This window comes from Bactrocera tryoni, chromosome 2, assembly GCF_016617805.1.
Source record: "Bactrocera tryoni isolate S06 chromosome 2, CSIRO_BtryS06_freeze2, whole genome shotgun sequence".
Taxonomy (NCBI): Eukaryota; Metazoa; Arthropoda; class Insecta; order Diptera; family Tephritidae; genus Bactrocera; species Bactrocera tryoni.
Genome location: NC_052500.1, coordinates 10,755,062 through 10,781,839, shown reverse-complemented (window position 1 = coordinate 10,781,839; position 26,778 = coordinate 10,755,062). Strand labels below are relative to the sequence as shown.

At 39.1% G+C, this 26,778-nt stretch overlaps 2 protein-coding genes and 1 long non-coding RNA gene across 3 annotated transcripts in view; 1 reads left to right on the top strand and 2 right to left on the bottom strand.

The window, feature by feature from the left end:
- Positions 1–3,864, bottom strand: part of LOC120769591 — a 121,133-nt gene extending 117,269 nt beyond the window's left edge. Inside the window, exon 1 of the long non-coding RNA XR_005704862.1 lies at positions 3,064–3,864. This is a non-coding gene — a long non-coding RNA (uncharacterized LOC120769591). The remainder of the gene's footprint in view (positions 1–3,063) is intronic.
- Positions 3,865–3,999: 135 nt separating this feature from the next.
- Positions 4,000–5,366, top strand: LOC120769590 (derlin-1). The gene is made up of 4 exons (XM_040096649.1): positions 4,000–4,441; positions 4,503–4,654; positions 4,718–4,828; positions 4,898–5,366. The coding sequence occupies exons 1-4, from the start codon at positions 4,091–4,093 to the stop codon at positions 5,034–5,036; spliced, it is 753 nt and encodes a 250-aa protein (XP_039952583.1). The 5' UTR covers positions 4,000–4,090; the 3' UTR covers positions 5,037–5,366.
- Positions 5,367–5,404: 38 nt separating this feature from the next.
- Positions 5,405–23,193, bottom strand: LOC120769587 (dynein heavy chain 8, axonemal). The gene is made up of 34 exons (XM_040096646.1): positions 22,168–23,193; positions 21,990–22,093; positions 21,561–21,924; positions 21,136–21,506; positions 20,709–21,079; positions 20,423–20,658; positions 20,199–20,367; positions 19,734–20,139; positions 19,321–19,532; positions 19,136–19,260; positions 18,879–19,062; positions 18,608–18,815; positions 18,415–18,544; positions 17,932–18,350; positions 17,015–17,772; positions 16,807–16,946; positions 16,305–16,741; positions 15,833–16,053; positions 14,802–15,772; positions 14,310–14,658; positions 13,933–14,238; positions 13,527–13,861; positions 13,112–13,298; positions 12,427–13,051; positions 12,025–12,165; positions 11,674–11,963; positions 11,478–11,611; positions 10,794–11,420; positions 10,464–10,732; positions 7,528–10,400; positions 6,409–6,587; positions 6,110–6,325; positions 5,665–5,994; positions 5,405–5,576 (listed from the first exon to the last, which is right to left on the bottom strand). Exons 1-34 carry the CDS (start codon positions 23,191–23,193, stop codon positions 5,451–5,453), a joined length of 13,839 nt encoding a protein of 4,612 aa, XP_039952580.1. The 3' UTR covers positions 5,405–5,450.
- Between the last annotated feature and the right edge of the window lie 3,585 nt (positions 23,194–26,778).

Sequence of the window (26,778 nt, the reverse complement as noted above, 5' to 3'; positions counted from 1 at the left end):
CCAAGTGGACCAATGGTAAACAAATTCATTGGCGAAGAGTGAATATAAGTACATATGTAGATATGAATGCATATGTGTGCATGCGAGGACGAATTAACAGAGAGGCGCATTTCTTAGCACCTAGAGAAAGTGGGCAGGAAAGCGATGCGTAGGAAGAGCGTATGCGCAAAAGAGTGCCGAAAGAGATGAGCAAGCAATGCAAGGAGCGCATGTGCACTGCGCACATATCTACATATGCTAGCGTATGTTTGTGTGTTCGTGTGATGTGATAGCACCCATTTTTAACATACTCGTCTAATTAGTGGGTGTGGCCAAAAATACACACACTTACAACCACGAAGAGAGAGGCTGAAAACGAGCATTACATACACACACACAAATGTTGTACAGACGATACATACACACAATTGCATCTGTCCATCCGTGGCTTGGCAATTTATTAGCCTCTCGTCATTTTGTTACTTTGTCTCAGTTCAATACACAAATATGCTCCCCCTCACATGCTGCTTTCGTAACTGTCTTCGTTGGGAATTCAACAGGCTCGCCCTTAAATGCATGTGTATTGGCATACTATCTGTCTCTGTCTTGAAATGCTGCAGGAAGTGTAGCAGTTAGGCTGCCTTAAAACAGTGAAAATAAAAAAATGAAGCCAACAACAAATAGCTGCTCTGTTGGCAGGCAACTTTGTTGGCATTTGAATATTTTTTCCTGTTTTTGGCATATTTCTTACAAACATTCTCTTATCAGCCGTCAAAAAATGTTGGAATATCAGTAGCAAATTTAATATTGGCGAAGGGACGCTTTAGGGTAAAAGTTGGATGCACTGTGGGAAAGAGTGTGGAGTTCTATTCGCAATGATATAATATTTAAAAATATTTCGAAAACTGTTTTCTTATGAATAATTTGATCAGTTTTAATTAAGAGAAAAAATCACACGGAACCAATCTGGAGAATACGGTGATTGCTCGATGGTATTCATTGTGATTTTGGCTTTAAATTCGATCACAAATCGGCTCTATTTGAAAAAAAGTCTGCTTTATCGAGACGAGGCGAGAAGAATGCGATAATATAAATATTATATAAGTACACCAAAATCATTCGAACGGATTCGCGAGAGATGTCGTGCTCTGTTACCTTCTCTCCGAAACTAGGGCAAATTCTTGAAAGACTGGGTTTAACTGATGACTTGCGATACTGTGCAGCCTTAACGTCTACGTTAATGGTATTTTTTTAGGAAAACAAATATATGGGTAAATCTTTCAACGAAACAGCAAAGAAAAAAGGTCGATATCACAGTTTTCATTTATACCAGAAAGAAAGTTAAGTTATGTCATAACCTCACAATTGTAACTGTATAATTCAATCTAAAATGAATCATTTTATTTAAAAATCAAACTTTGTAATCTAAATAGTATTCTGAACGTTAAACTCCACCCCATGTCATTTCCCATGATTAAAATTTATAATCTGATTTTATATCCAATTTTTATGCCTGAACGTCGGAAATTACATAAGTTTGCCACGAAGTTTGTAATATTCAGAAGGAAACGTCGAAGACTCTATAAAGTGTATATATTATACATATAATCAAAATAATCAACGTGACGAGCTGAGCCGATTTAGCCATATCCGTCTGTGGACCTGTCTGTCTGTATATATAGAGGTTTTAAGATATCGATATGAAAATTTTCACACGCTTTTTTCCCCCAAGAAGCTACTCATTTGTCGGAACTAGCAATATCGGACCGCTATAGGATATACATATGTAGCTGTCATATAAACCAACCGATCAAAATGAAATTCTTGTATGGAAAACTTTTTTATTTGACAAACCATCTTTACGAAACTTTGCATAAGAAAAGACACCGAAGTTAACGTTTTTCCTTATTTTCTAATCTAAATTTTTAATTATAAAAGAACATTAGTTATGTACTATAAGTTTTCACATTAAAAGCAAAATGCCGCAAATACTACCGACACGAAGTCGGTTTTAGACCCATAAGCCAAGTTGTTCAAAATAATCCGTGGAACTTTGTTCACATATGCGACTTTATTGGAAAAAATTCGTCACACTCTAATATATACATATACATTTGTATATACATACATACATACATATGTATATCTACGTACATTCATACATATGCATTCTGTATGAATTCATTTGATGACTGCGCAATGAACTTTAACACTTGACATTTGTTGTTTTATTCTCTTTTTTTTGTGTGACGTTTGCAATAATCGAATGCATTCACTTGAAATTTGCAATCACTTAAAATCCATATGCATTCTTCTGCGTACTCTCACAATTATGCGCATACCCAAATAAGTACATACATACACACATACATACATATGCAAGTACATTTTTTATTTTGTATTTCGATTTTACTCTACTTTGTGACTGCGACCACCAAAAAGTTGCAAATTCTTCTTGCTATTTTCTTTCTCTGAACACACAAGTCCATCAAATTTTTAGCTAAATGAACTCCAATTAACTAGAAAACGCAACGTAATGGAAAAGTGCACATTGAAGTGGCTGACAAGCATTCAATCAAATATGCTACAGTTTTTGACGACCGACGACTCATTCATAGGCTTACATATTTAAGTTTGAATGTATGTAGATATTTATATACTTAGCTTATAATCCCCTAAAAAACATAAAAGGCAATTTATATTATGTAGACATTTTCTATGTCTTAATAAGAAGTCAAATATTGAATTGAATGGGATGCATTTTAAAATGACAAAGTACATAATTACTCGCACATAACCACAATTATATTTGTATTATTTATAAAGATGTATATTTGTCAGTATGTGTGAACGTGCGAACGTAAGAGGAGTTTAATATAATTGCCAAATTATGTATGTATATTTAATATTTAGTGCGATAATTACACCTTGCACCTACATATGTACATAGATGTACATATATACAATACTAATATATTTATGTATCGAAATATGACTTAAGTGTTATACATAAATATGTATGTATATAAGTTGTAATATTAAACGTCACAAATCATAAAATTTTATGTGTATTCAGAAACTCACTTGCCATTTCCTTGGAATCTTAGCTCTTGCTGTCACAAAATATATTTACACATATGATTTTAATGATTAACCTCATTTTCTCCCAATACACGGTATTTAAAATTTTTACTTGCAAATTGGAAAATAGGAAATGAAAATATAAATATTTCACTAGTACACTGCTTTTCAAACTTTCCATTGCAAGAAAAAACATGTTGAAGAAACGCGACGTTTGATTATGAGCCATCTTGCTTTTCTAATAATTTACTCTGCCGGAATAAGATTTTTCAATACAAACTTGTACTTTTGTATGCAGCAACAGATATGCAACGCTTTACAACTTCAATATAAACTAAATAATACAATATTAAACACTTAACAAACGAGCACAACACCGGACGCGACCTGAAACCAAAGCACCGGCGGAAGCGCAATTATGATAGCATAGTTTTATTTACGTTCCCTTTTGCAACTCACTTAACATTAAACAAACACAGTTTAAACACAGAAAGCCACTAAACACCATTATTTTTAATTAATTGTACTACAAAACGATAAGAAATGCTAAATTAACACACAATGAACGCGCCACGAAAAGGTAACTGTAAACTAAACAAAGAAGAGGAAGCATTAAAATTTAACGCATATATGCATTTCATAGTTTTTTTAAACTAACATGTTGTTTTCTAAACTACATATAGAAGTAAAATCTTGGCGTTAAGCAAATTATTTAGCTTAGGAAAAGCGCTAATTGTATTGAAAACTTTTTTTAAATCGTAATGAGGGTCGATATTTGAAAAAATATCTTGTTTAATAACGCACATTTCCACTTTTGCAACCCTGCACTCAATTCCTCTCTTTGCTAATGTGCTTGGCAGCACTGTGCGGCAATAAATGTAATAGATGAGGACACGTAAGTTTTTTGTCAAAGCTGTCAAGTTCTAGAAAACAAATTTATACATCTGTTCGCTCTAACAATAAATTACCTAGCAAAAACATTATTGCATTTAGTTTTTTGAAAATTTTTTAAATAAAACCAATTGTAAAAATGACCGATCCGGGTCAATGGTATAGTCAACTACCGCGTTTTACACGCTACTGGCTAACCTGTACGGTTGTGCTCAGTTTGCTAACCCGCTTCAACATATTACCACTGAATTTGGTATATTTACGACGTGATGCAGTATTAGGAGATTTTCAGTTATGGCGTTGTGTTACAGCCCTATTTGTATACCCCTTAACGTCATCGACTGGATTCCATTTCCTCATCAATTGCTACTTCATCTCACGTTACATAGCACAATTGGAGAAAGAGCAATTCGGACGAAGTCCAGCTGATTATTTGTACATGCTGCTAATAGTAGCTTTTCTATCAAATGTTGGTGGTATGCTATTCAGTGTAAGTAATTCTTGTTACGATGTTGTTGCAAAATCAAACTAAAAACATTAATTTTTCGTAGGTATTTTTCCTTATGGACTTGCTGGTTGTTTCAACTACATACATTTGGTGTCAACTAAATAAAGATGTCATTGTAAACTTCTGGTTTGGCACACGCTTTAAAGCTGTCTATTTACCGTGGGTGTTGGCAATTATGGAACTGGTGTTCCAAGGGTAAGCGGAACACGTCATTACTGCTAAAATTAAATGTTTAATACATTTTATATATATTTTTAGATCATTTGCATCACTTATTGGTATACTTATCGGGCACTTTTATTACTTTTTCAAATTTCAATATCCACAAGAACTAGGTGGTAATGCATTTTTGGAGACACCAAACCTGCTGTAAGTTCTCTATATATTTCAAAAATGCAAGTTGCACCAACACTTCAAAATATAATTGTTTTTCAACAGAAAACAATATGTACCAGATATAAGTGGTGGATTCAGCGGCTTTGGTGAACCACCAGCGAGTCGTGCGCCTCAACGTCCAGCAGCAGGAAATCCTGTCTTCGGTAACACTTGGGGTCGTGGCAATCAGTTAGGCCGTTAGCTGGAAAGAGGTAATGAAGTGGGATAAAAATACTTATACAACAACTTTTTTAAACGGAGAAATGTGTTTATGAGAAATTTGCTACGTATTTAACATTTGTGCTCCTATTCAGTTTACTTTTAAAGTATTTATAATGCACTACAGCCATTTTCGGTGTCTCATTTCTCCTGATATTATGATGATATGTGGCTTTAAGTAAACACTCTTACTTCAGCAACATTATTTATACATTTAGGATAGATTTTGGTATGTAATGAAAATTCACGCAATTGTGATGGTATAGCTTTGTAAATACTATATAATAAAAGAACCAATCTATATAAATAAGAATTTATTAAATTTGAAATAAGAACAAATGTTGGTATCAAAATATGTAGTCAATGCATATACGATCTGGTAATTTAGCATACATATTTATTTGATATCGCAAAGTAGCGCAACACCACGTAATATCCAGTGATCCGGCGGTTTCTGTGACTGCAGCCAAAGTGGAGTGATATAGTTGAGGTCAGTGCGATTAATTTTCTTATACACCGGACACTGGAGGCATATATAATATTTCAAAGTTATTGCATTAATTTATGTATTGTATGATCCTTTTAAATCATTTCTTACTACGAAAACTTACCGTATATAATTTTGGATTTTTCGGCGCCACAGAATTTATAGCATATATGTGTACAACCGGCATAAGCACGTAGAGCACTTTATTTGTCGCCTCAATTAATCTGGATAGCTTACGATCCCAACCAGCGCCGTCTACAAACAAGCCCTCGACGAAAACACCTTCCTTAGGTGGCTTTTTACACTCTTCAATGCCGACTTTTAGCACATCATTATGCATGGTAACCTGATCTAAGGCCCAACCTTGATGTGCACGTGCTACTTCTTGTTTCATAGCTGTGAGAAAGCCTTGCGGGTTGAAGAAGCCAGACATCCAGAATACAACGGGGCGCCCCTGTGTTTTTTGTAACAAGAAATTCCAGGTTTAATATTAAATTAAATATTTAATATTAAATTAAATGTTAAAACATAAATGTTTAACTATTCATACTAGAGCTTCGTGCACTTACGCTGAAACACCAAGTGTGGAATTGTTGATTGCGCTCCAGTAGCTCAGTAAACCAGAAACCCAAACTAGATGACAACCAACTGCCACGCTTCCACATTTCTGGCACACGCGCATTGAAAATATTATCCAAAGCATCGCGTAGTTGTTCACTCATAATGATGGTACCTTCGATGGCAAGTAGCAAGTCCTTCAGTGTAGTTCGCACCAATATAATGATCTGTGCGAATGAATAACAAAATGTTCATAGGCGTTCTTCTTATAAACTTTTTGTGTCGAATTTAATGCACTACACCTCCTTACCTTTTGCATACGATCAATTTCTTGTCGTAAAAATATATTCATGGAGCTCGTATGCCCCATTAGGCGTAGACGTTCTCGCACCTCATACAAATCATAGGGTTGGGGCATTTTACTCTGCATTTCACGTGTCGAACGAGCAACACGGTCTTCTCGAGTTTCTCCCGTACCACTGGAAGATTCTAAAAAGAAGATAATTTTGAGGTTAAGATTTTCAAAATGTGAAGAATTGTAATATAAACTTAAATAATGTAAGCAAGTATTTGTAATAAAGAAAAAACTGTAACCGTTAAGTTTATCCGGCAATTTAAGCTACTTTTCCGTGTAAATATATAAATTCTGTAATATATTTCTCAATACAACAAAATGTTCAAGTCTGCTAGCCGACAGCTCATGAAAAAAAAAAACAAAGAAACGTTTTGTGGAACATCAAGGTAATCGGCAGGCCGATCTTAAAGTAAGCCACACCGATACCAAAACACTGCACTCTGTACTCTCACAGGATGCCTCTTGTTACCTCCAGTCGAAAACTTACACAGCAAGGCCCGTATGTTTCCGGTTTTCGCAGAAACCCTCATTGTAGTTGTCTGCTTGAAACGGAGCCGTCTCCTAGAAACGTCAAGAGGTCATTCCTTGATTACGTTAACGACATTGAACAGTACGCTGACCAAACTTCGGACGCAACTCACTTCAGACACACATTTGCCGCCATTCACAATGGAGACAGTAAAAGTGAATTGCGTACTTGGAGTGAAACTACCACCCATTGCAGACAACGATTTCGAAAGGCCGTTAAAATCTAGAGTACGCAATTTCCTTTTTGATATTGTTAAAGGTTAAACTCCTACTTATCCAGAATCCCAACGAAGTCCCGCATGACTCTAACCACCCCTTTGCGAACTCGACTCATCTAATACCCTTTTTCCTATGGTCCGACCTCGTCGAAACAGCTCGTTTCCTGGGCCTAATGTTAGATAAATCCGATGACAACCATCCTGAACCTTACCATCCAAACGGATATTAGATTACGGTTACAACAACAACAACAGAAAAAGTTGTTAATGTGGCTCTTATTACGACGCTGAACCTTTCAGATTTAGTTTAAAACGGCGACAGACTCACCTTTCGGCTGTATTGAAACTACAGTGTCCAAAATACTCCTCATCGTATTTGTCTGATAGGTAATTTCAGCATTTGAATGAAAACCGTAAACTTGCGGTGGATCCAATAGAGGCATATCCTCAATCGCTTCTAAATATGATTCTTGTTCCTTGAAACTGAATATCTTGTAACCCTTGAAGAATTCAAATGTCGGCGCGAAGAGATTGTCATGAAACCATACGCGTGCAAAAGTATTCAGTAAGCGTTTATCATAATCGTCTGTAACACGACCGCCATACTGCACTTCGCCTAACATATAACGTACTGTGGTCCAACTTATACCCTTACCGGGTTCCAAATCATCCAAGTGATTCTGTACAAATAAACAGCTGGCATACCAATCGGCGAAATTGAATTCATACGGTATATTCCAGCCCAATGGACCGAATTTGCGACGTTCTTGTACAACCGTATGCAGAAAGGAGATCGCAAAGACCAGTGGATGATAGAAGGGCGATTGTGAGTAGTCGAGAAAATCTTGTGACATATTGCCGTAGGTACGTTTGAGGCCAGCACGTATGCCTGCCGGTGGTTCATTAGTAAATTTAATGGACATCTGCAGCAGGGTAATTGAGAACTTGTCATGTGGTTCTGTGGTGATCCATACACGAAAACTGTCATTAAATGAGCCTGGTTCGGCCTTTTCCAATTCCAACAATTGTAGGCACAGTTCATTCATATACTCCAAACCCAAGTGACAATTCTGTAGTAGCACCCAGCCACCATCTTGTAAACAATTTGCGACGAGTTTACGTGCGTGTATCTCCTGGCCTTGACCCATCGATATAGGGTAACATTTGAGTTCGTTTTTCTTAGCTAAAGATTCGATATTGGACGATGGATCGGAACCCATTGAAAGGAAACAAACCAAAGGAGTCAATGGTTTACTCTCCGACAGCAATTCGTCAAAGTTCAAGACTACAGGTTCTGCGAAACGGTCACCTAAAGAGTAGGCGATATATTTGCGACTCTGCGCAATGGAACGATCCACACACCAGGAGCGTATCAATAGTAGTTTATGGAATGGCTGCAATGAGTTATAACCATCAGGTATAGTCTCATTTTCTGGGCATTCCTTCTTGTACCAATTAAACCAGCCGCGTTCATTATTCGAAACTTTGGTTAGGATGTGCGCGAAGAGAGTCATCTTTGACAGTTGCACTAAATTTAACCAAGTCTCATCGGTAATCCAACGAAACGGTACTGGTGGGCAATCATTCAAATTCAAGGCTGCGCCACCTTTTATGAAATTCTGAAATTCATCATAGCTCACATGATCTAATTGCCGATCGATATTTAGCGCCATCAAAAGCACAAACAAAAATTTATGCTGTTCGTATAGACCACGTGACTTGTAACGATAGATTTCGAAAGTCAAATACGAGATAATGCGTTTTATGCGCTTAGCGGTGATGTGTGTCTTAGCCGAAAGATGCATGGAGGCATCGAAGCGCTCCAGAAATTGCACCAACGATGTCTGATACATATTATTCACCATTGCCATGCTACAAACCAAGAAATACAAGACACTGCCACGCGTGGCAACCGGTCGGTATTCTTCGCGCGCCAGATTAATTTTCGACTCGGTTATTTTAGCGATTTCGATTTTCTCCTTCACCTCTATAGCTGTATTTTTACTGGTGTTCAACACTTCGATCACCGTTACATCATCCAGCAAGCTACCTTTTGTGGTGGACAGCTTATGGAGTAAATTGGCTTCCAACTCTTTCATCTTCTTCATATTGTTTGTCACCGTTTCGACCAACTCTTGACGCTCCTCCTCCAGTTCCTTACGTTCAGTCAAGATGACACGTCCCAGCAGCTGATCCTCAAGACCTTTCATTGTCACCGTAAAGTCTATAATTGATGTACGCGCCGATACTTCGGGCGTGTACGAGGGATTCGGTAGTTTTGTTGTTATATAACAACGAAAGGCCGCATTGTAATCCACCTCTTTGTCGCCCACTTTAATTTTATAAGTTGTGCCCACCTTCAATAGATTACGATCCAAGACATTGTCCAAACTGGGATCCAGTTCCTCACCCACATCCTCGATAATCATTGGCAGACCCAAACTAATGGAATCTTCGACATGATTACGGAAGTACTTGTGCGTTAATGTCGTCACAATGAGATTATTATGTTTCTCCTTATTCTTAATCCAAGCTTTGCCCTGCGACTGTGGATCGATCAGCAGTGGAAATCGCACAGCCTTCGTAGCGATAATGCCATTCTGCACTGACAGCTCATCTGAGGGCAAACCTTGTAAATTCCATTCACCGATTTGTGTACGATCCGTCAGACTTTCGATAATACTCAAGTTGGCCGACAATGGTATTAAACGTTCGCGTACTTCTTTCAACCATTGATACTGCAAGTCAATACGATATTCTTGGTTGAAAGGACCCGTGTATGAAAGGAATGCAGTCAATATAATAGTGTCGCCCACAAGACGATCCGTTTCGTTTTTGAATTGTGAAATCTGTTCGGTCCAACGTATTTTTTCACCAGCCAAACCGCTAATAAGCGCTGTTGCCGCATCCATTTTGTCTTGTACTTTCTTTGCCTCGGCCAACACTGCATCCTTCTTGGCGATGGCTTCGTTGAAACGTTGCTGCACCTCGGCTAGTTCACGCTCTTTAGCCGCGAACAATTCTTCTGCCTCCTGTAAATCGGCAGCGGCCTTTTGGTATTTGGCCGTTTGTATGGCTAAATTCGCCTTTAAAGGCAATACTTCCTTATTGACCTCAAAGTACTTGGCCATAGCAATGGTCCAGGACAGCAGACCGGCCACATTACCGCATGCTACTTTAGCGGCTTCAAATGTATACAAACTGTAAGCGAAAAGAAATTGTAAAAAAGTATTATTCTGAAAAGTAATAGTCACGGATACATACTTGTAATTAAAATAGGGCACAAGCAGGTCCACCATTTCAGCATTAATTATGTCGGTGGGATATTCGACAATCTTCTTTAGAAAACTTGTATCGGACATAACCTTCAACGACTCCTCCCAAGAGCTTTGCAAAAAGTTCTTTTCCAAATCTGCTTTAATAGGCTTTACTTTCTTACGGAATAAGATACACACTGCATCCATAATGAGCGTAATCAAATACGGTGGCTTGCCAAGTTTTCGTACGGTCGCAATATCGGCAGCTTTAATTGTCTGCATATAGCGGAGACATTTTCAGCGATTGAGGAAGAAATGTACTGTAGCAGCTACTTACCCGCAATGCTGCTTCAGCTTCCTCCAAAGCTGGACGTGCCTTTTCTAATTTGGCTTCAGCCACCTCCTTATCGGCCGAAATGACCTTCACTAATTCGCCAGCTTGCGCTTTCTTCTCGGCCACCTGTACTTTAACGATTTCCGCCGCGGCCGTGGATTGTGCCACAGTCTCGAGCACTTCTTCTGCCTCCTCCGTCGCTATTGCAATGACCTTATTCATCTCAATCAACTCTTTTTTCAGCACGGATACAGCGGCACCCGCTTCGTCCAACTTATCTAAACCGGAGCTCATACGATCGGACATTGTTATGATATTCACTTGTTTATCCTTGTACAGTGTCTTGTAGCTTTGTAAAAATGATATGAGCGACTTGGGTGTCACGAATGTGGTGCGACGGAAACGTTCAAAGTACGATACACAAGCTTCGGATACCGTCTCATGTATCCAACTCATTAGGTCAATCACACTCTCTTTAACCTCGGGTGCACACACAATAGCGAAGTCTTTCAAATAATGGCGCGATACAGCAACACGTGCATCTTCGGGCCATTTTTGGAACCAATCAATGACACAACCGGAAATGAGACCAGGGAATTTCAACGAACGTGCACGGAACTTCTCGCCAATCTATAAATAGTTTTTAGTTTTATTACTGAAAAATACAAGATTTATCCATCCGCTTACGGGTGAGAAACATAACGCGATGTGTAGATTGTAGCGTGCGCGTGATAGGAAGAAATCATAGAGATTATCCTGTGTGGGTATGCGTTTCGGCGCTATCTTCTTCATAATTGGTATGATCTCACTGTAGATCTCATCTGTCATACAAAAAAGGTAAATTTTGTGTGAGCTACTATGCACGAATTATATAACAACGCACCCATTTCGTCCTTCGCGAAGAGATTTGCAATTTCACCGGAACTCAATATATTGTTGATAAACTCGAGAAATCCATCATCCTTAATTTCATTATCGGTAAATATGAATGTAATGCCACGGCCCTCTAAACCAGCTGTGCGGTATAAATATTTCAAGTCCTCGACCAGATTTCCGGCATTGTAGGCGCGTGTCAAGACGATTTGGAAGAACTTATAGTTTGCAATGAAAGATGATAAGCGCGTCAAGCTTTGTTTGCCCGAACCGCCGACACCGACGAGCAGAGCATTACCCCTGTTCAGGTGGGTATATTAATGAACCAGTCATGGGGTTAAGAAACAGCATTGAAACTTACCTTGGCATGCTAAGTATTCGCGATACAATCATTAGATGAACCAAAGCATCGCGAAAGAATACCAAGTCCATAGTGAAGCCGCGAATGTATTCATTGAATTGACTCATGTAGAAATGCACTTTCTGTTTTACAAAATCAAAGCTGGAAAAAGAAAAAAATTGGACTTAGTTTAGCTGTTACATGAACTTGGTCAAAGGTTGTAGAAATCGTGGGCAATGACGTGAAGATATAAAAACGCAGTTTCAAGAGTTGCAAAGCTAAACGATTGGAACGCAGACAACTAAAGACCAACTTAGTGCTGCAATTGCTGATCATTCTTATTAAAAGGTGCCAGTTTTTGGCTTCTATTAATTCCCTCTACTGCTTTTGAAGTATTACTATAAGTTTGAACCAATAGCCTACCTCGGTATTTCCTCATAAACTTTTGGCGGTTCCAGTGACACTTCAACCTCATCATCTTCACCGGCATCGGGAGCATCGCGTAAGAAATCAACGAAAAATGTTTCTTCCTCTGGATAATTCTCCGCTATTTCTTCGGGTAGATTTTTCAACGCGTCTCGCCTCATACAACTCTCAAACCACTCTTTGTCCTTGAACTCAGTAAAACGATCAGCAATAACACGCGTGCATTCGTGACACCATAGCTTCAGCACCGTCTGCATATTTTCACATTCCTCAGTCTTAATTTTCAACATACCCTCCCAGATACGTGAGAGATCACGTAAGTTGAACACATAATGGAAATTCGCCGGTGTCGGTAACATCTTGGCTTTGACATTTTGCCAGAATATGCGTGTAAGCGGCACCAAATGTGGTATAATGTCGACGACTTCTTCATTGAAACGCGCCAAACAGAAATAGCCCTGTCCGATTTTATTGAATATCTGATCCATCGAATTGTTGCTGGGCAAGGTGCAATTGAAGATGGATAAGTGACGCTTCAAACGATTTGGTATGTCGTTACGACCACCACCCGGATGTATCATGGCTGCCAATAGCTGTATATCCATTATAGTCGAGAAATCACCTGAAATTCGTAGAATTAGACGAGTTCGGTTAAATTGCATATGATCTTTGACTTGCTTACCAGGTTTCTCCAGCGAATAGAAACCACCTTGCTCGATCATTTGGCGTACAATTTCATTGGTTATTTGATCACCCCATTCATTGATGACCGGCATGTTTATATCATCGATGAAAACGGTCATGGAACGTTGGCCCGGCGGTCCGTAGCTTGTGCCAACTCGCTTCTCCACATAGGACTCAATAATGCGCTATAAATGCAAGACAAAAATGAAAATTTAGCACGGATTATACTGATACAGGGTATAAAACGACCCCTGGAAAAGTATTTTGAATCAAGGTAAACCACACTATGAACAGTCTGGAAAGCTCAAATCATTATCGGTACCACCTTTTGATAAAAAGAAAATCGCCTAACATAACTAATCCCCCGAAGCTCTATAGTTTATAAAACCAAATCGGTGAGTTAAATACGTTACCTGATACATATTAGGTGTGGTTGCCGACGAAAAGTTAAATGACTTTGATAAATGTTGCTCCGGATCATAGTGGGCCATATAACCCTTAATCATCACCGTCTTGGCCGTGCCTTGCTCGCCGATCAGCAACACTTGCTTGCGTTGCTTGGCTATGTTATGCATCAGATAAGCGGTACGTACATTATCTACATTGGGTACTAAAATCGAGGCAAATTCCGGTACTGTATCCTCAGGATAGACAAAATCCTCGACGCGTGTATTCCAATGTTGCCACATGCCTTGATCATCAACATAAAATTCAAATATTGTCTCGTTCGGCTGACGCTTGGGCCATTCTACGAAATGACAAGACAGACAAGACATATTTTATTTGACAAAATGACGTGTGAACTGTAGTAACACTTACTAAGCTTTGAGGGATGCTTAACCAGAAACTCTTCAAATTTGTCACGTTCTTTGATTTCCAGCACAGCGCCCAATGTCCACATTAAAGCGAATAGAAACATGCGTTCCAAAAATCGCTCGGTCCTATTACTACACTCCTCCAACATACCGTCCATTATTTCGAGCATTTGCTTGATATAAATAGCCTCCAGTATGCGCATTTTAGCCATCAATTTAGTTTGCAGGAACGTATGTGCATCATCGTACAACGCGGTGTAACAGCGTCGGTAAACCTCTGCTTCGGCGGATGGTTGTCGGCGGACCCAAGCTGAAAGAAACGATATCAAATCAGCGATAACGTAGAAAGTTACATTGTCTTTAATTGTTTCGCTTTCTTACCTTCCATATAAACGGTCCATTTCAATACCGATGAACTCATAAATGTCATACCGACACGACTGACAGTGGCCGGTGACGCATTATCCACATTATCTGGCTCGAATACCAATTTGGAATTATCTGCCATTTTTATACGATCACCATTGGCCAATGTCAATGTCTTATTATCGTCTAATACAGAGTTCAAGTTTTCAATCCACACCGCATCCACGGGACCGTCAAGGACAATCCAACAATTTTGGTGTTTCGGTATTTTCAGTGAACGTCGCCAAAGTGTTGAGAAAATACCATCGGTCCAATCATTGGTGGCCACATCGAGACGTCCAAACATTTGTGGTGCAGTTATGGCCTGTGGTAGAAGGAAAGTAATTACTTAAATAGTTAAGTTTGACCACAAATTACGGTAGAGGTTCAGACAGACATATCTGCTCTAAAATTTAGTATATACTCCATTCTCTAAAATATTTAAACCCTCAAAGCTACCACATTTACCTTTGGATTCATGCGCATTTCCTTATGCGGCTGACCCATTTCGGTGAAGCACCTTAACATTGCATGAGTACAGCTCGTCTTACCCGATCCCGTTGGACCCATCAACATCAAACCATGACGCACCAACGAAGTTTCATATAGTTGCACGACTTTCAGATTCCATTCCGGATTATTGACATAACCCATTTCATCGGCGACCTTCACAATGGCACGCTGCAGATCTTTATAAGAAGCTTGCGTTAATTTTATGCCCGGAAACATATCATCGATCAGTGAGATGAATAGACCCTCGTCTTCATCAATCAATTTGGAGACATTCATGTCACGCAACACACGCATCACGATAGTCTCTTCCGTATCATTGGGATTGGCGCGCTTTTGTGCACCGAGCGTACGCAACACTGACAAAATATTACGCAGACCGAAATCGTAATGCACTTGCTTGGAGAGCTGCTCTTCACAAAGCTTGTAGAGCGTATAAAATTTGCGTGATAAAATTAAATTCTCCTTGAAGCCACAACTGGCCAATTTGACACGAATGATAATAGCGCGATCCGGCACCATCATTGCCACTGAACGGAACATAATCTTCAAATTCTCTGGCAATTCTTGACGACCCGCATAACCGGGATTCATTGTGATGAATAGGCCGAATTCGGGATTAAGTGTAACCACATCACCATCACTAAATAAGAACCAGGAACGCTTCTCTTTACGCGCCGTCAACACAATATAAATTTGCTGAGCCGCCACCGACAACACAGGCAATTCGATGCGATTGAACTCATCGAAACAGCCCCAAGAGCCCGATTGCGCCAGTCCTTTGTAAATGCGACCCAAACCACGAAAATCCATTTGATCTGAACAATTAAACACCACAACCAATTTGCCTAAAGCGCGACCCATGTCTTTGGTGGTCTCAGTCTTGCCAGTTCCAGCAGGGCCGGCGGGAGCGCCACCCATTGACATACCTAAATGAAAGGTAAGTGTTAAGGTTAATGGTGTTTCGATATTTCAATGACAAGACCTACCAATAGCCTGCGCCAAAGTTATATAACAGCGATCCGTTAATGGTGTAATTGCCAGTCTTTCAGTTACGCCTAAATATTCATTTTGATATATGAAATTTACATCCGTTATGCCGACTATAATTTCGTCATTATCCTCGTGATAATAGAATCTCGCTTGTTTCTGCCACTCAAAATCGCCAGCCGATTTCACACGCATTGTGCATAAATCATCAAATATGTCCCTGAAAAGAGGAGATATGTACTATATATAAAAGAGTGTTAACACGAAGACCTCATAATATACAAGTATATAATAATCGGTATTGCTCCAACGTCTGGTGGTTCTACTAAAGCTCTAAAAGTATACGAAGGGAAGGTTCAAGGAAATATTACATCCTCGAACCGGCCGACTCCTTTGAGCAAAGGAATTATTGAATGGAAACCTCACTATCTCAAGATCCTTAAATAATATGAACTTGAATAAAATGAATACCTCTGATGCACATGTATGGTGACCATCGTCTCAAAGCGTATACGATCCAGTTTTGTTAAATCCTTCACAGTCAAATCAATGAAATAGTTAAGCAAGTTAAGGAATTTCGCATTCGTACGCTTCATAATAATACGATCGGTGCGACATTTACGCAGCGCATATTCCGAGTCACGTGTCCAAAGTAACTGTACACCCAGCAGACCAGCTTGTCCGCAGAATGCGGGAAACTCTTCTACAAAAATGAATTCCGGATCGTTGAGACTCTGCGCCATGCTGGCCAATATGGAGCGTATAGTGTCTTGCATTTCCTTCAAGAGTTTACCGAGCCACACCTCTACACTGCCACTACATGTGACTGGGGTTTCAAATGGTACCTTCTCGTTATTCATCGAGTTCATGGCGATCATAACGTCATTTGTTTTCTCTTGGAAGTCAACCTGTTGCAAATGTGGAATATTTAATTATGAATACGAAAAAACATTGAAGTTGGTGGGCAACTTACCGTTGCTATAGCGTCGAATATACTAAGCAAGTGTGGCTGTATGGTGGTCGGGTCTGAAGCTTGTCCAAGTATCTCGAGCAATACCGGATCCGAAATGAAGAAGAAACGTGGAAATAGCAAACGTTTCGATTCCAAATAACCTAGAGAGAGTATATAATTAAAGTCGTGCTGGAGCTGTATTGCTTGGCGGTGTATGCTTTAGATTTACCCGTCAATGACTTCTGGCACGTCTCCAGCTGATCCAGCAGCCATGTAAGACTCGTGGCCAAAGTGTCATCGCCAGTGCAACACTCCACGGCATTGGGTATTTCGCGCGCTCTATACATAATCTTAACATAATTCTTGTCAATATTTGTAAAGCGTTTTGCCTCCAATGGTAATTGCTTCGAGATATCACCACCAACAAAAACCGCTTCCAAGTAAATCCATAAATTCTGTGTCATTAGCCATTTCTCTAGAATCTCACCGGTGTTCACCAATTTCGATAACCACAGTTGGATGTCCTTTTTGAACGGTGCATTGTAACGATTCGAAGCCAACGAATTCATCACCATTAAACTGTCCTCCAAAGAGGCTATAATATCCAATGTTTCCTGACCTTTCAAGACAAGTTCACCACGATTCTTGAAATGACCCAATTGCAAATTGACAACAGACCAATCGCTGATAACTTGTTTCAATTTCGCTTCAATATCCAATTCCTTGCTGGCGCCCACACAAATGTCCTCCACGTCGTCCTTATACTTCAAGATGGGCGCCTCCAACAGTTTGCCGAGCGTAAATTTAGCGCTAGTCGGATCAAACTCAGTCTTGAGAAGCGCATTGAGTCGCACCCAATGACGCTCCTTCATTGCCTTGTTGGTCATCAATTCGAGCAATGGACATGTCTCATTGAAATCATCGATTTTGTTTTTCAAATCAATAAAGGCCGGCCACGACTGCATGCCTTTGGGTAATTTGCGGCATCTGATTTGAAAGAGAGTTAGCATAAAAGGAAGTTTAAGTGTTGGTGTTGGCTCAAAAATAACACTTCAATTATGACAACAAAGAACACTTCACTAATTGTTTTGTTCCGAAAGCTCGAGCCAACATTTCGAACTTTCAAAAAATACCTGCATAGCATACCTCACTTGGAAATCGGCCAACTCGGCACTGATCTTTTCTATATCCACCTCAGACCATGGCATTTCATAATAGTCGGCAATTGTCTTCAATACCTGGATGTACAGCGAGTACAGTCGATTCAAATAGTTGAATTCACGTTTACGTTGATGCAGCAATGGATAATCCGTTATTGGTAAACCAAAAAGCTTTTCGCCACTATTATACATTTCATATTTACGCCACAATTCATCGAATTGACCTTGAAAGAGAAACACGCGATCGCTGGCCTCTTTCGCCGAAATACCCTCCACCATGGGACCGTTCGCTTCGAAATCGATATTGAATTGTTCGAATTCTTTGACAAACTGTGCGATACCCTCGTTCAGCTCGCGCAGCAGTGGACCCTCCATATCCGAGATGCGTTGTGAGGTTTTCTTAGCCTACAGCAGAGAATTTGAAATATGATTTTGTTATCGAAACAAGAATGTCGCAATTAATACTCACATTCTCCAACATTTTATTGAAAGCCAACTGTAAACTATCCACCTTATCGTAGTCATCTTTGGGTATGAATATATTGTACTGCGCGAAGAGCGCATAAGTGTCTATAATCAAGCTCAGATTCATATCCATGCTGGAATTGATTTTTTTTTTGAGGAAAAAATTAATATGCCTACGCAGAAGCTTTGTAGCTTACGTTATGAAGTTATCGCGTATCTTCTCCAAGCAATTCATCGCCTGTCGCACGTCGTCCAAATCGTTTATGGGCTTACTAAGTATAATCTCCATTTCGGTAATGAAATCGACCATTTCATCTAACTGTTTCTTGTATTGAGCACTCAGCAATTGGCCCAACATGACTTTCCATTTCTTGGACTCTTCCACATACTTTGCAATGGCCTTCTCTGTTAGATAAACGAAATTAGTTAAGGTCTCTATTTTAAGAAATTCCTGAAAGCATCATGTACCCATGCGTATCTCAATAGGACCAATCACTTTCTTCGCCGCCATCTCCTCCAAATCAGTTGTAATGTTGTCATAGTAGATAAATTTATCACGTATATCGACCGTTAACGGATTGGTATCGACGAAACGTTGTATAATCTGTTCCCGGTCCTCACTCCATAAATATTTAAATTTATTAAAGGTTTCCTGAAACGAGGTACATATTAAAAGTTTCATGATATCAGCCGTCCACTGGTTCTTATTTATCATAGAAACTTACCAATAAGAACTCATCCACATCGTGTTTGTATAGCAATAACCCGTTAGCTAGATTCGTAATGGCACGTATAATGTCCTTATGATCCACAACATAACGGAAATAGGCACGCTCATAACGATTCTCATCTACGACAGTACACACATATAAATAATTATATATTGACATATTAAATCCAGTGAACTTACCGACAGTGACACGTCTCATGCGTCGTTCCAGTGTCTTCGCTTGGCGACCCCAGGTCGAAATGAAATAATTAATTTCCGTACATACCTGTATGGCAGCATGGAAATGCGTTTGCATCAATTCTAAGCTGGGATCAATGGCACAACCCAACTCCAAGTCAATATCCATATTTGTATAGAGTATCGGTTTCATGGGATCGGTGCGCCAGTTTGTTCTAAAGCAGTTAAAGATTATGTATAGAAAAGTAGAGATGTAGCTAAGTTGGTCTTATTATTAGAACCTTTAGGTTACTATCCAACACCACACCCTGCGCCATCATAACTAAATAGTTCAACGATTGGTATGGTTGGAAGCAAGCTTAAGGTTAACGGATCAAGTATACTCGAGAGTTTAGACTCCTAATTCGAAACTTTACCTCAATATTTTATGTCGCACAAAGTCCAAAGATCGCTTGGAACATTGCACCAATGCTAAAATCATTTTCGAATTGTAATATGAAAATAGATCCATGCAATCGTTACGCAAATGATTAAGCTCATAACGTATGCCTTCGTAGTTTTTCATTTGCAGGCCTTTTAAAGCTTCGTCCGGTACCAAATAGATGGTGCGATATATCTTCTGAAACTGTATCCAATCCCATTTATCAATTGGATAATTGCCTTCGACGCGCCAATTATTGTCATTAAGTTTCTCTATCGGTAATTGATAGACACGTCGACCTTTCGAGTCCAGTGGACCGAAATCTAATAGGTCTACGAACATATTAATTAGATCAATAACGGCGCGTTCAATACAAACTGAGCTACGCTCGATAACAGATTCTGAAAAGCGTAGAATTTGTTGAAAGAAAGTCCAGAGACTGTACTCGTGAGTAACATACCCAACTCAGCACGTAATTTATTACTCATATCAAGATATTTCTCCGATGTGATAGGTTCTTCCGGTTGATAAACATATAAGAAGTCTGTCAAATTCTCCATCTCGCGTAGTACGCGTATTTTTTCTATATTCACCACAGTGCGGTAGAAGGTCTCAACTTCGTCGACTTTCTGTAATGGAAGGAGTGGTATTTCAATGAAATCTATGGAAAACGAATGTGCTTACATCATCGAGTTCTTGCACAAAGTCTTCTAGATTTTCAGAAATCCATGTGATTGAGGTCAAAGCTGGCTTCATTAACAAACCAATTTCTTGTAGGCGAAAGCGCATAATGTTAATGAAAATAGCCGAAATCGATTGTCGAAACTGATCGTAACGCCGTATGACTTCTTTTAATTGAACGGCTGGATCCAGAATACGATCTTTACAGTAGGTTACCACGCTGGCAATATTCGGCACCTCTGAAAAAGCGTTATAAATATGTGTGAGTTTATACAAATCTTTTGCTTACCCAATTTCAGCTTCCACATCCATTCTGTCTCTTTAATCAGCTGTCTGATTGCCGGATCCAAATTAACTGTATATTGTGCCATTTCTTTGTGACACAGTAAAATGGGTGCATTCAACAGGCAACGCACCTCCTCGCAGTAATCATACCAAGCCTTGTGATAAGTCATCTCATAATGGCATATTATACCATTCATGTAATTGTAATAGCGTACTGTACGCTGAGCCTTCTTATGCGCCAGCACACACTGTCGATACTTCAGCACCTTCATTGGTTCATCAATCTTTTTGAAAATGGAGCGTATCCAAGTGATACGTCCTGCGACTGGTGGCATATTGCGCGCTATAAAAGGGTTACCACGTTCCTCATTGTAGCTAAACAAGTAGAGGATATTAGTAAGACATGTGGGTTAAAGGATCTAGCTACTTACACATCCTTCAGCACAAACATTTCCTTTTCCAGCATCTCGGCAACTTCTAAGTAACGCCGATCCAAGCATAAACATTCCAAGCCCAGACGTTCGAAACGTTGTAGTATTAATATGACAGATTCGGCAATTGGCACGTCAGCGATTTGTTGTTTTACGAATTGTTGCATGCCCACCTCCGCTTGTTCGACTTCCTTAACGAATACTTCATAGTCTTTATTGAAGATCTCTATGCGATAGTCGAGTGGATCGTACGGTTTCGAAGCGATCGTGCTACGTGCGCCCTTTATTTGTGCATTGAATTTTTCCATGCCGCTAATGGTGATGACGTCCAGCACAGAGTAGGTTATCTCGGTATTAAATATGTCCCTGATCTGTTGAAAGTATTAGTATGTTTGTAAATAACTCCAAGCTATGGGTGGACGCACCTTTTCCAAACGTGCTTGAAACTTTTCCAAACAAGTGAATATGTAGACCTTCGAGACAACCCAGGGATTTTCATTGGCGAATGCCATATCCTCAACAGTTTGCAAGTAAATCGATTTGTAGTACTCCATAATCTCATTACATTTATTTATTTTTGCTATAACGCCTTGCGGTTCTAAGTTCCAGAGCAGCCTGCGACCGCTGTCGGTCAGATATCTGCGACTCGTTAAGGTTATTTGATTGGATATCTTCACAAAAAGACCAGTAACATTGCTGGGTGTGTTGAAATAATGTGCCGTCTTGGAGACGTTACGTATGGCCACCATCAGACCCGGTAAGCTGCTAATAATTTCGTCCGGCGCAGATCTATGGAAGGTAAGCACCGAGCAGTAAACCCGAAACTCATGCAATGTAAGACATTTGACTTTTACCTGTATAGAGGATCCCAAAACTTCTGTAGTGATGATATGTAGCGCACATTGTCTTTGGCTTCGTTTAGCACTAAAGTTACCTGGTTGTCGATCTCAGCCCATTTCTAGTGTTTGAAATTTCAAAAAGAATGGATAATACGGATCTATACATAATATCACTGAACAATAGTAGACCCACCTTCAAGAGCTTTGACGAACGTGACAATATCAGGCACTGTTTGTGATTGTTGAACGCACGCGATGATACAAACTCCATGATGGAGGTATAGCGCGCCAATTGCCGTCGCCAGTTAACCAACATTTGTAAGGGTCCCACATCCGGTGGATCGCGTAGTATTTGCTTGCCTTCCACCAAAATTCCTTGTATTTGTCGCAACCATTGCGCAAAATAACGCTCAACCAAGCGTACACGCCCAACATCTTTGGCGCTGGCCTCAATTTGAAACTTCACCAAGAGTAGACCTTTGAAGAGTTCATGTGAGACCTCGAAATTGACGCGTGTCGAGACAATAGCCTCCGACGATTGTAAGAATGTATTATACATATTGAGTATGTGAAAGAATTTGCGCTTTTGCTCCGGTTCGGCAACACCAAAATCCGTTACCACTTCTAGGGAGGCAGTCAAAACTCGTTTCATAAACTCTTTAATCACATACAGACAATTGCCGTCTTCGGTTACCCAACGAAACATTGCTACATCGTCCGAAACAGTGCGATTCTCTATAGTTTTATTGTTGTTATTGCGATAAACGATTACCCAAGCACCCTTCATCTTGACAAAATCGCTTTTTAGACAAACGGCACGCTTGACATCGGCGTACTTCAGTTTTTCTTGGTAACGTCCCGAATCGGGTGGGTAACCCTTTTGTGTGGCATAAGTGATCATGCATGCACGTGGCCCTTTATCTTCGAAAATACCACCTAATAATTCAACGAAGGCCTGATCATCTACCAAACCCATTATAAGTTCATCCATATCTGTGTTCAATAAGTCGGCTGCTATCTCCATTACATAACGCTGGTTAGCACCTAAAGAGGAGATGCGCTGTTGACGGTATTCCTTAAGTAATTGCGTTCGCTTTCTCTCATGCTCTTCCCGTTCGTGGTCTGTAACACTAAGTCGTCGCGCTGTGTGCTTTTGTATAGTCCGCGATACGCCAAGAAGTTTTCCCAGACGTATGGCATTTTTCTCGCCGGAATCCATATTACGTGTTCGTTTACGAAGTGGTTATCTGCAATTCTTTGCTATTAATCAGAAATTCAATAAGATATATCAAAAGAAAAAAATGCGTCCGATCCGTATGAAAAATCTTTTTCAAATGATTTTTTCCATTTGACGTGAAAATTTATCGACTCAATGCTGAGTCTACAAGAAATTATAGCTAAATTTGTGATGCGAAGCCAACGTGTTTCTTGCTGTACCGAATGGGTTGTGGGTTTCGATAGATGTATTTGAAATGAATTGTTAAAGTAACCGACGCAGCTGCTTCTCAAGTCCATCTGATGTGGGATATACGTGTGTAGATTCAGAGGGCAACTCATTTCTTGGAAGGCAAGCCATATAAGCGGTGTTTGGTCTGCGTTTCTTAGCTTAGAACTATCTTACTCTAGATGTCGGAAGGCTGATAACGTCTCGAGATCAGTACACAAAAGGCTCTGCTTCTTCAACTGTCAGATAAATGCATAGTTTATTCCGGTTTCCGGGTGGTAAGCTAGATCCAAGACTCATTGCTAGTAATAATACGTTTCATAACCCGTAGTCGAAAAGTATTGTTTCACAGACATTAACGCGACGCTGTTCGTCGAAGTGACTTTGGAACCAATGGTCTTAAGCCCAATTGATCTTTGAAAATGATTTCCACTGATCCTTTTGATATTCCAACGATCGCAGTAAGATCTTTGACTGTTAATCGCCGATTCTCAAGCACCAATTCCTTTCTTTTATTGTCGTGTTGGTGGTCCATTGGTGTTGGTGGCCGTCTTGGCATACAACTGGATCAATATCAAGTCCTTGTATGGCAATTTTTTTTTATATGACTAAATACCTTGAGGAAATCAAGGTATTGGTGAAGTGTTGTAGTTATAGCGTCATCGAAGTCACTTAACAATAGTCCCAGGAAACGAACTATTTCGACAGGATCGGACCAAAGGGGGAAGATGATAAAGAAATTTGGTTTCATGGGCATACAAAGGGGTGATTAGTATCGTGCGAGGACTCATTGCATGCAGAATGTAAGTTGGGTGTGTCAGGGTCTATTCTGGTCAGTTTAGCGTGCTACAATACACAGAATGAAGCTGCGCTAGGGTCATTCCTGTTTCACGCGACAACGGCTCGTATTCTGCGATTGGTAGGGTTTGGACTCCAAGTACGGCATTCACTGGGAGACAGTCAGTGACGGTGTTAATAGCTCCACTGAGAAGGCGTTTAATGCCTGTCGAAAATTGGTCATTTCTGAAATTTGGTCGGAATATTGTTGGATGTCGTCGACGTGTTGTATGTTTTCCTGATGTTCTTAGGGCCCGGTTCCTCTTCAAGCAAGTGACATCCGAGCAGGTATTGCATGGGATGAAGGTTGTGAGGGAGACGGATTAAACTGAGAGTTTTGCTGCCTAGTCGAGTTCCGTGAGACCGTAGAGATCCCTTGTTGGCCATTCGACTGGAGTGGCAGCGAACTAGGTGCGTTGAGGCAATTGTCGCTTTAGTGCGTTAGCAGCGTGGGTCCACCTAACGTATGGACCATTCCCTATAAGTCTTAAATCCTTAACAGGCTTTAAGAATGCTCCAACTCTTGTATGAGTTAGATCTAACCGAAAACGCAAACGCCAAAAAAATACTTCTCTGGCCCAGGTTGGAATCTATGCCAGCGCGGATGACGGCGATACGTAGCTTCCATGCTTCTAAGTGTTGTTCAAATGATGACAGTGCTCAAAAATTACTTACCGATCCAAACAAGGCTACGTCGTCGAAATGACAGTCCTTGTCAGGATAAAATCGCTTTAGTGCAACCGAAGCTAACAATTTTTCATGTTTTACTTACTTAATTACGCTCGCGAGTGTTAATTCACACCTAACATAACATTTTACCTTGTTTTTGTTGTTGTAGTGGCAAAAATCTGCCGAGTTGTCCGTTCCGGTTACGTAGACCCAACTGCTGTGGAACGGAACATTCTTTTTTTACCTCGTGGATTTTGGTTTTTTGCCAACGAAAAATCGAAACTACAAATTCGTAAATTTTTATTTTTCAAAACGGCATTTTTATTCAAATATTTACTGTTCTATTTGATAAAATCTACACAAATTCAATAAACAAAAAATATATATAATATTATGTAGTAGTAATAATAGCAAAGATTTAAAGATAAACGTTACAGACATGTATTCTTCAACAATTAATAGATTATGTATGCATGTGTGTATGTATGTATATTTGCTTTTATTAGTTTTATCATTACTAACGCTAAAGAACCTGTTTTTGTTGTTTTTTTTTGGTTATAATATTTTTTTTTTGCTTTTTTTGTTTTAATTTCATTTAATATATTTATATTTAATTTAATTTTACTGTACATACAAACGTTAGCTTAATTATGTAACTTTGTTTTTTGCGCTTTTAAATAATAGCTGCTAACCGCTTAGTGTGAAAGAAGAAGAAGAATAACGCAATGAAAGCAAAATAAATATTTTAATTTTAATTGAAAGTAATTGAAAGATTTGGAAATTTTAATTGAAAATAATTTTCATTTTCATTTTAATTTAAAGAAATTGAAAGTTTTAAAAATTCAAGCATATCTGGGATTGCTCTAGTAATTTCGAGTAATGAATTTGAGCATTTTGTTATACACAAATTAATTTGGAACACTTACAAATATTAGTTGTGTAGGTAAGTAATGGCATTCGTAAATAAAATATATGTATTTGCAATTCTTTAAAAACTTGACCATACAAAAGTATTTTGGGTGAGTAAGAACATAACAAACTAGTATTAATACTAAGGTGCGTTTGTAGCTGCTTTCGGGTAACATACAATACGTATGCCTAACGGTTCGTTTAAAAAACTACTAACAACCAAAATTTATAATTTCAACTTGTTAAACTTTTTTTTTGTTTTTTTTTTTTTCATTTATTTACCGCACTTCGCCTTGCAAAACTGAGCGTAAGTAAAAGAACAGAAAAAAAAACATTTTAAATAATATCTTTTATTAAAGAAACATGCAACAGTTGCTTCAACCTTCTGCCAGTTCTATACCGCTGTGCATTTTACCTTACTTTTACTTTGCTTGTGTTATTCCACATTAGTTACGTATACTTTAATTCTATTATCGTTCATTGAATTGCTTGCGTTGCGTTTTAAAGTAATTTATGCATTAGAAAAAAACTTTAAAACAAATTATCAACTACTAACCTATAATCTCGCTGTGTGCCTGGCATAACGAACAATTGTTTGTATGCGTGCATGCGTGTGTGTATGTGTGTATGTGTTGGGGTAAGTATAAGGTGTTATTTCTTTTATTAGTACATAGTATTAACAAATGATTTATGTATATTTGTTTTAATTACATAAAAAATGTATTTATTTTATACAAGCTGTAAAAGGTTTACAGTCCAAAAACAAACTGCCTAACATTAAATATTAATATTTATGTACAAGTATGCACAACAGCACTTAACGCGACCCTCAATTTGAGAAACGTGCCGTGGCTGCAGTTTGTGGCCTTTTTCGCCGATTTATATGTCCCTTCCTTTGCTTGTGTTGGAAATACAACTAAGTTACTAACTACTATTTACAACTTA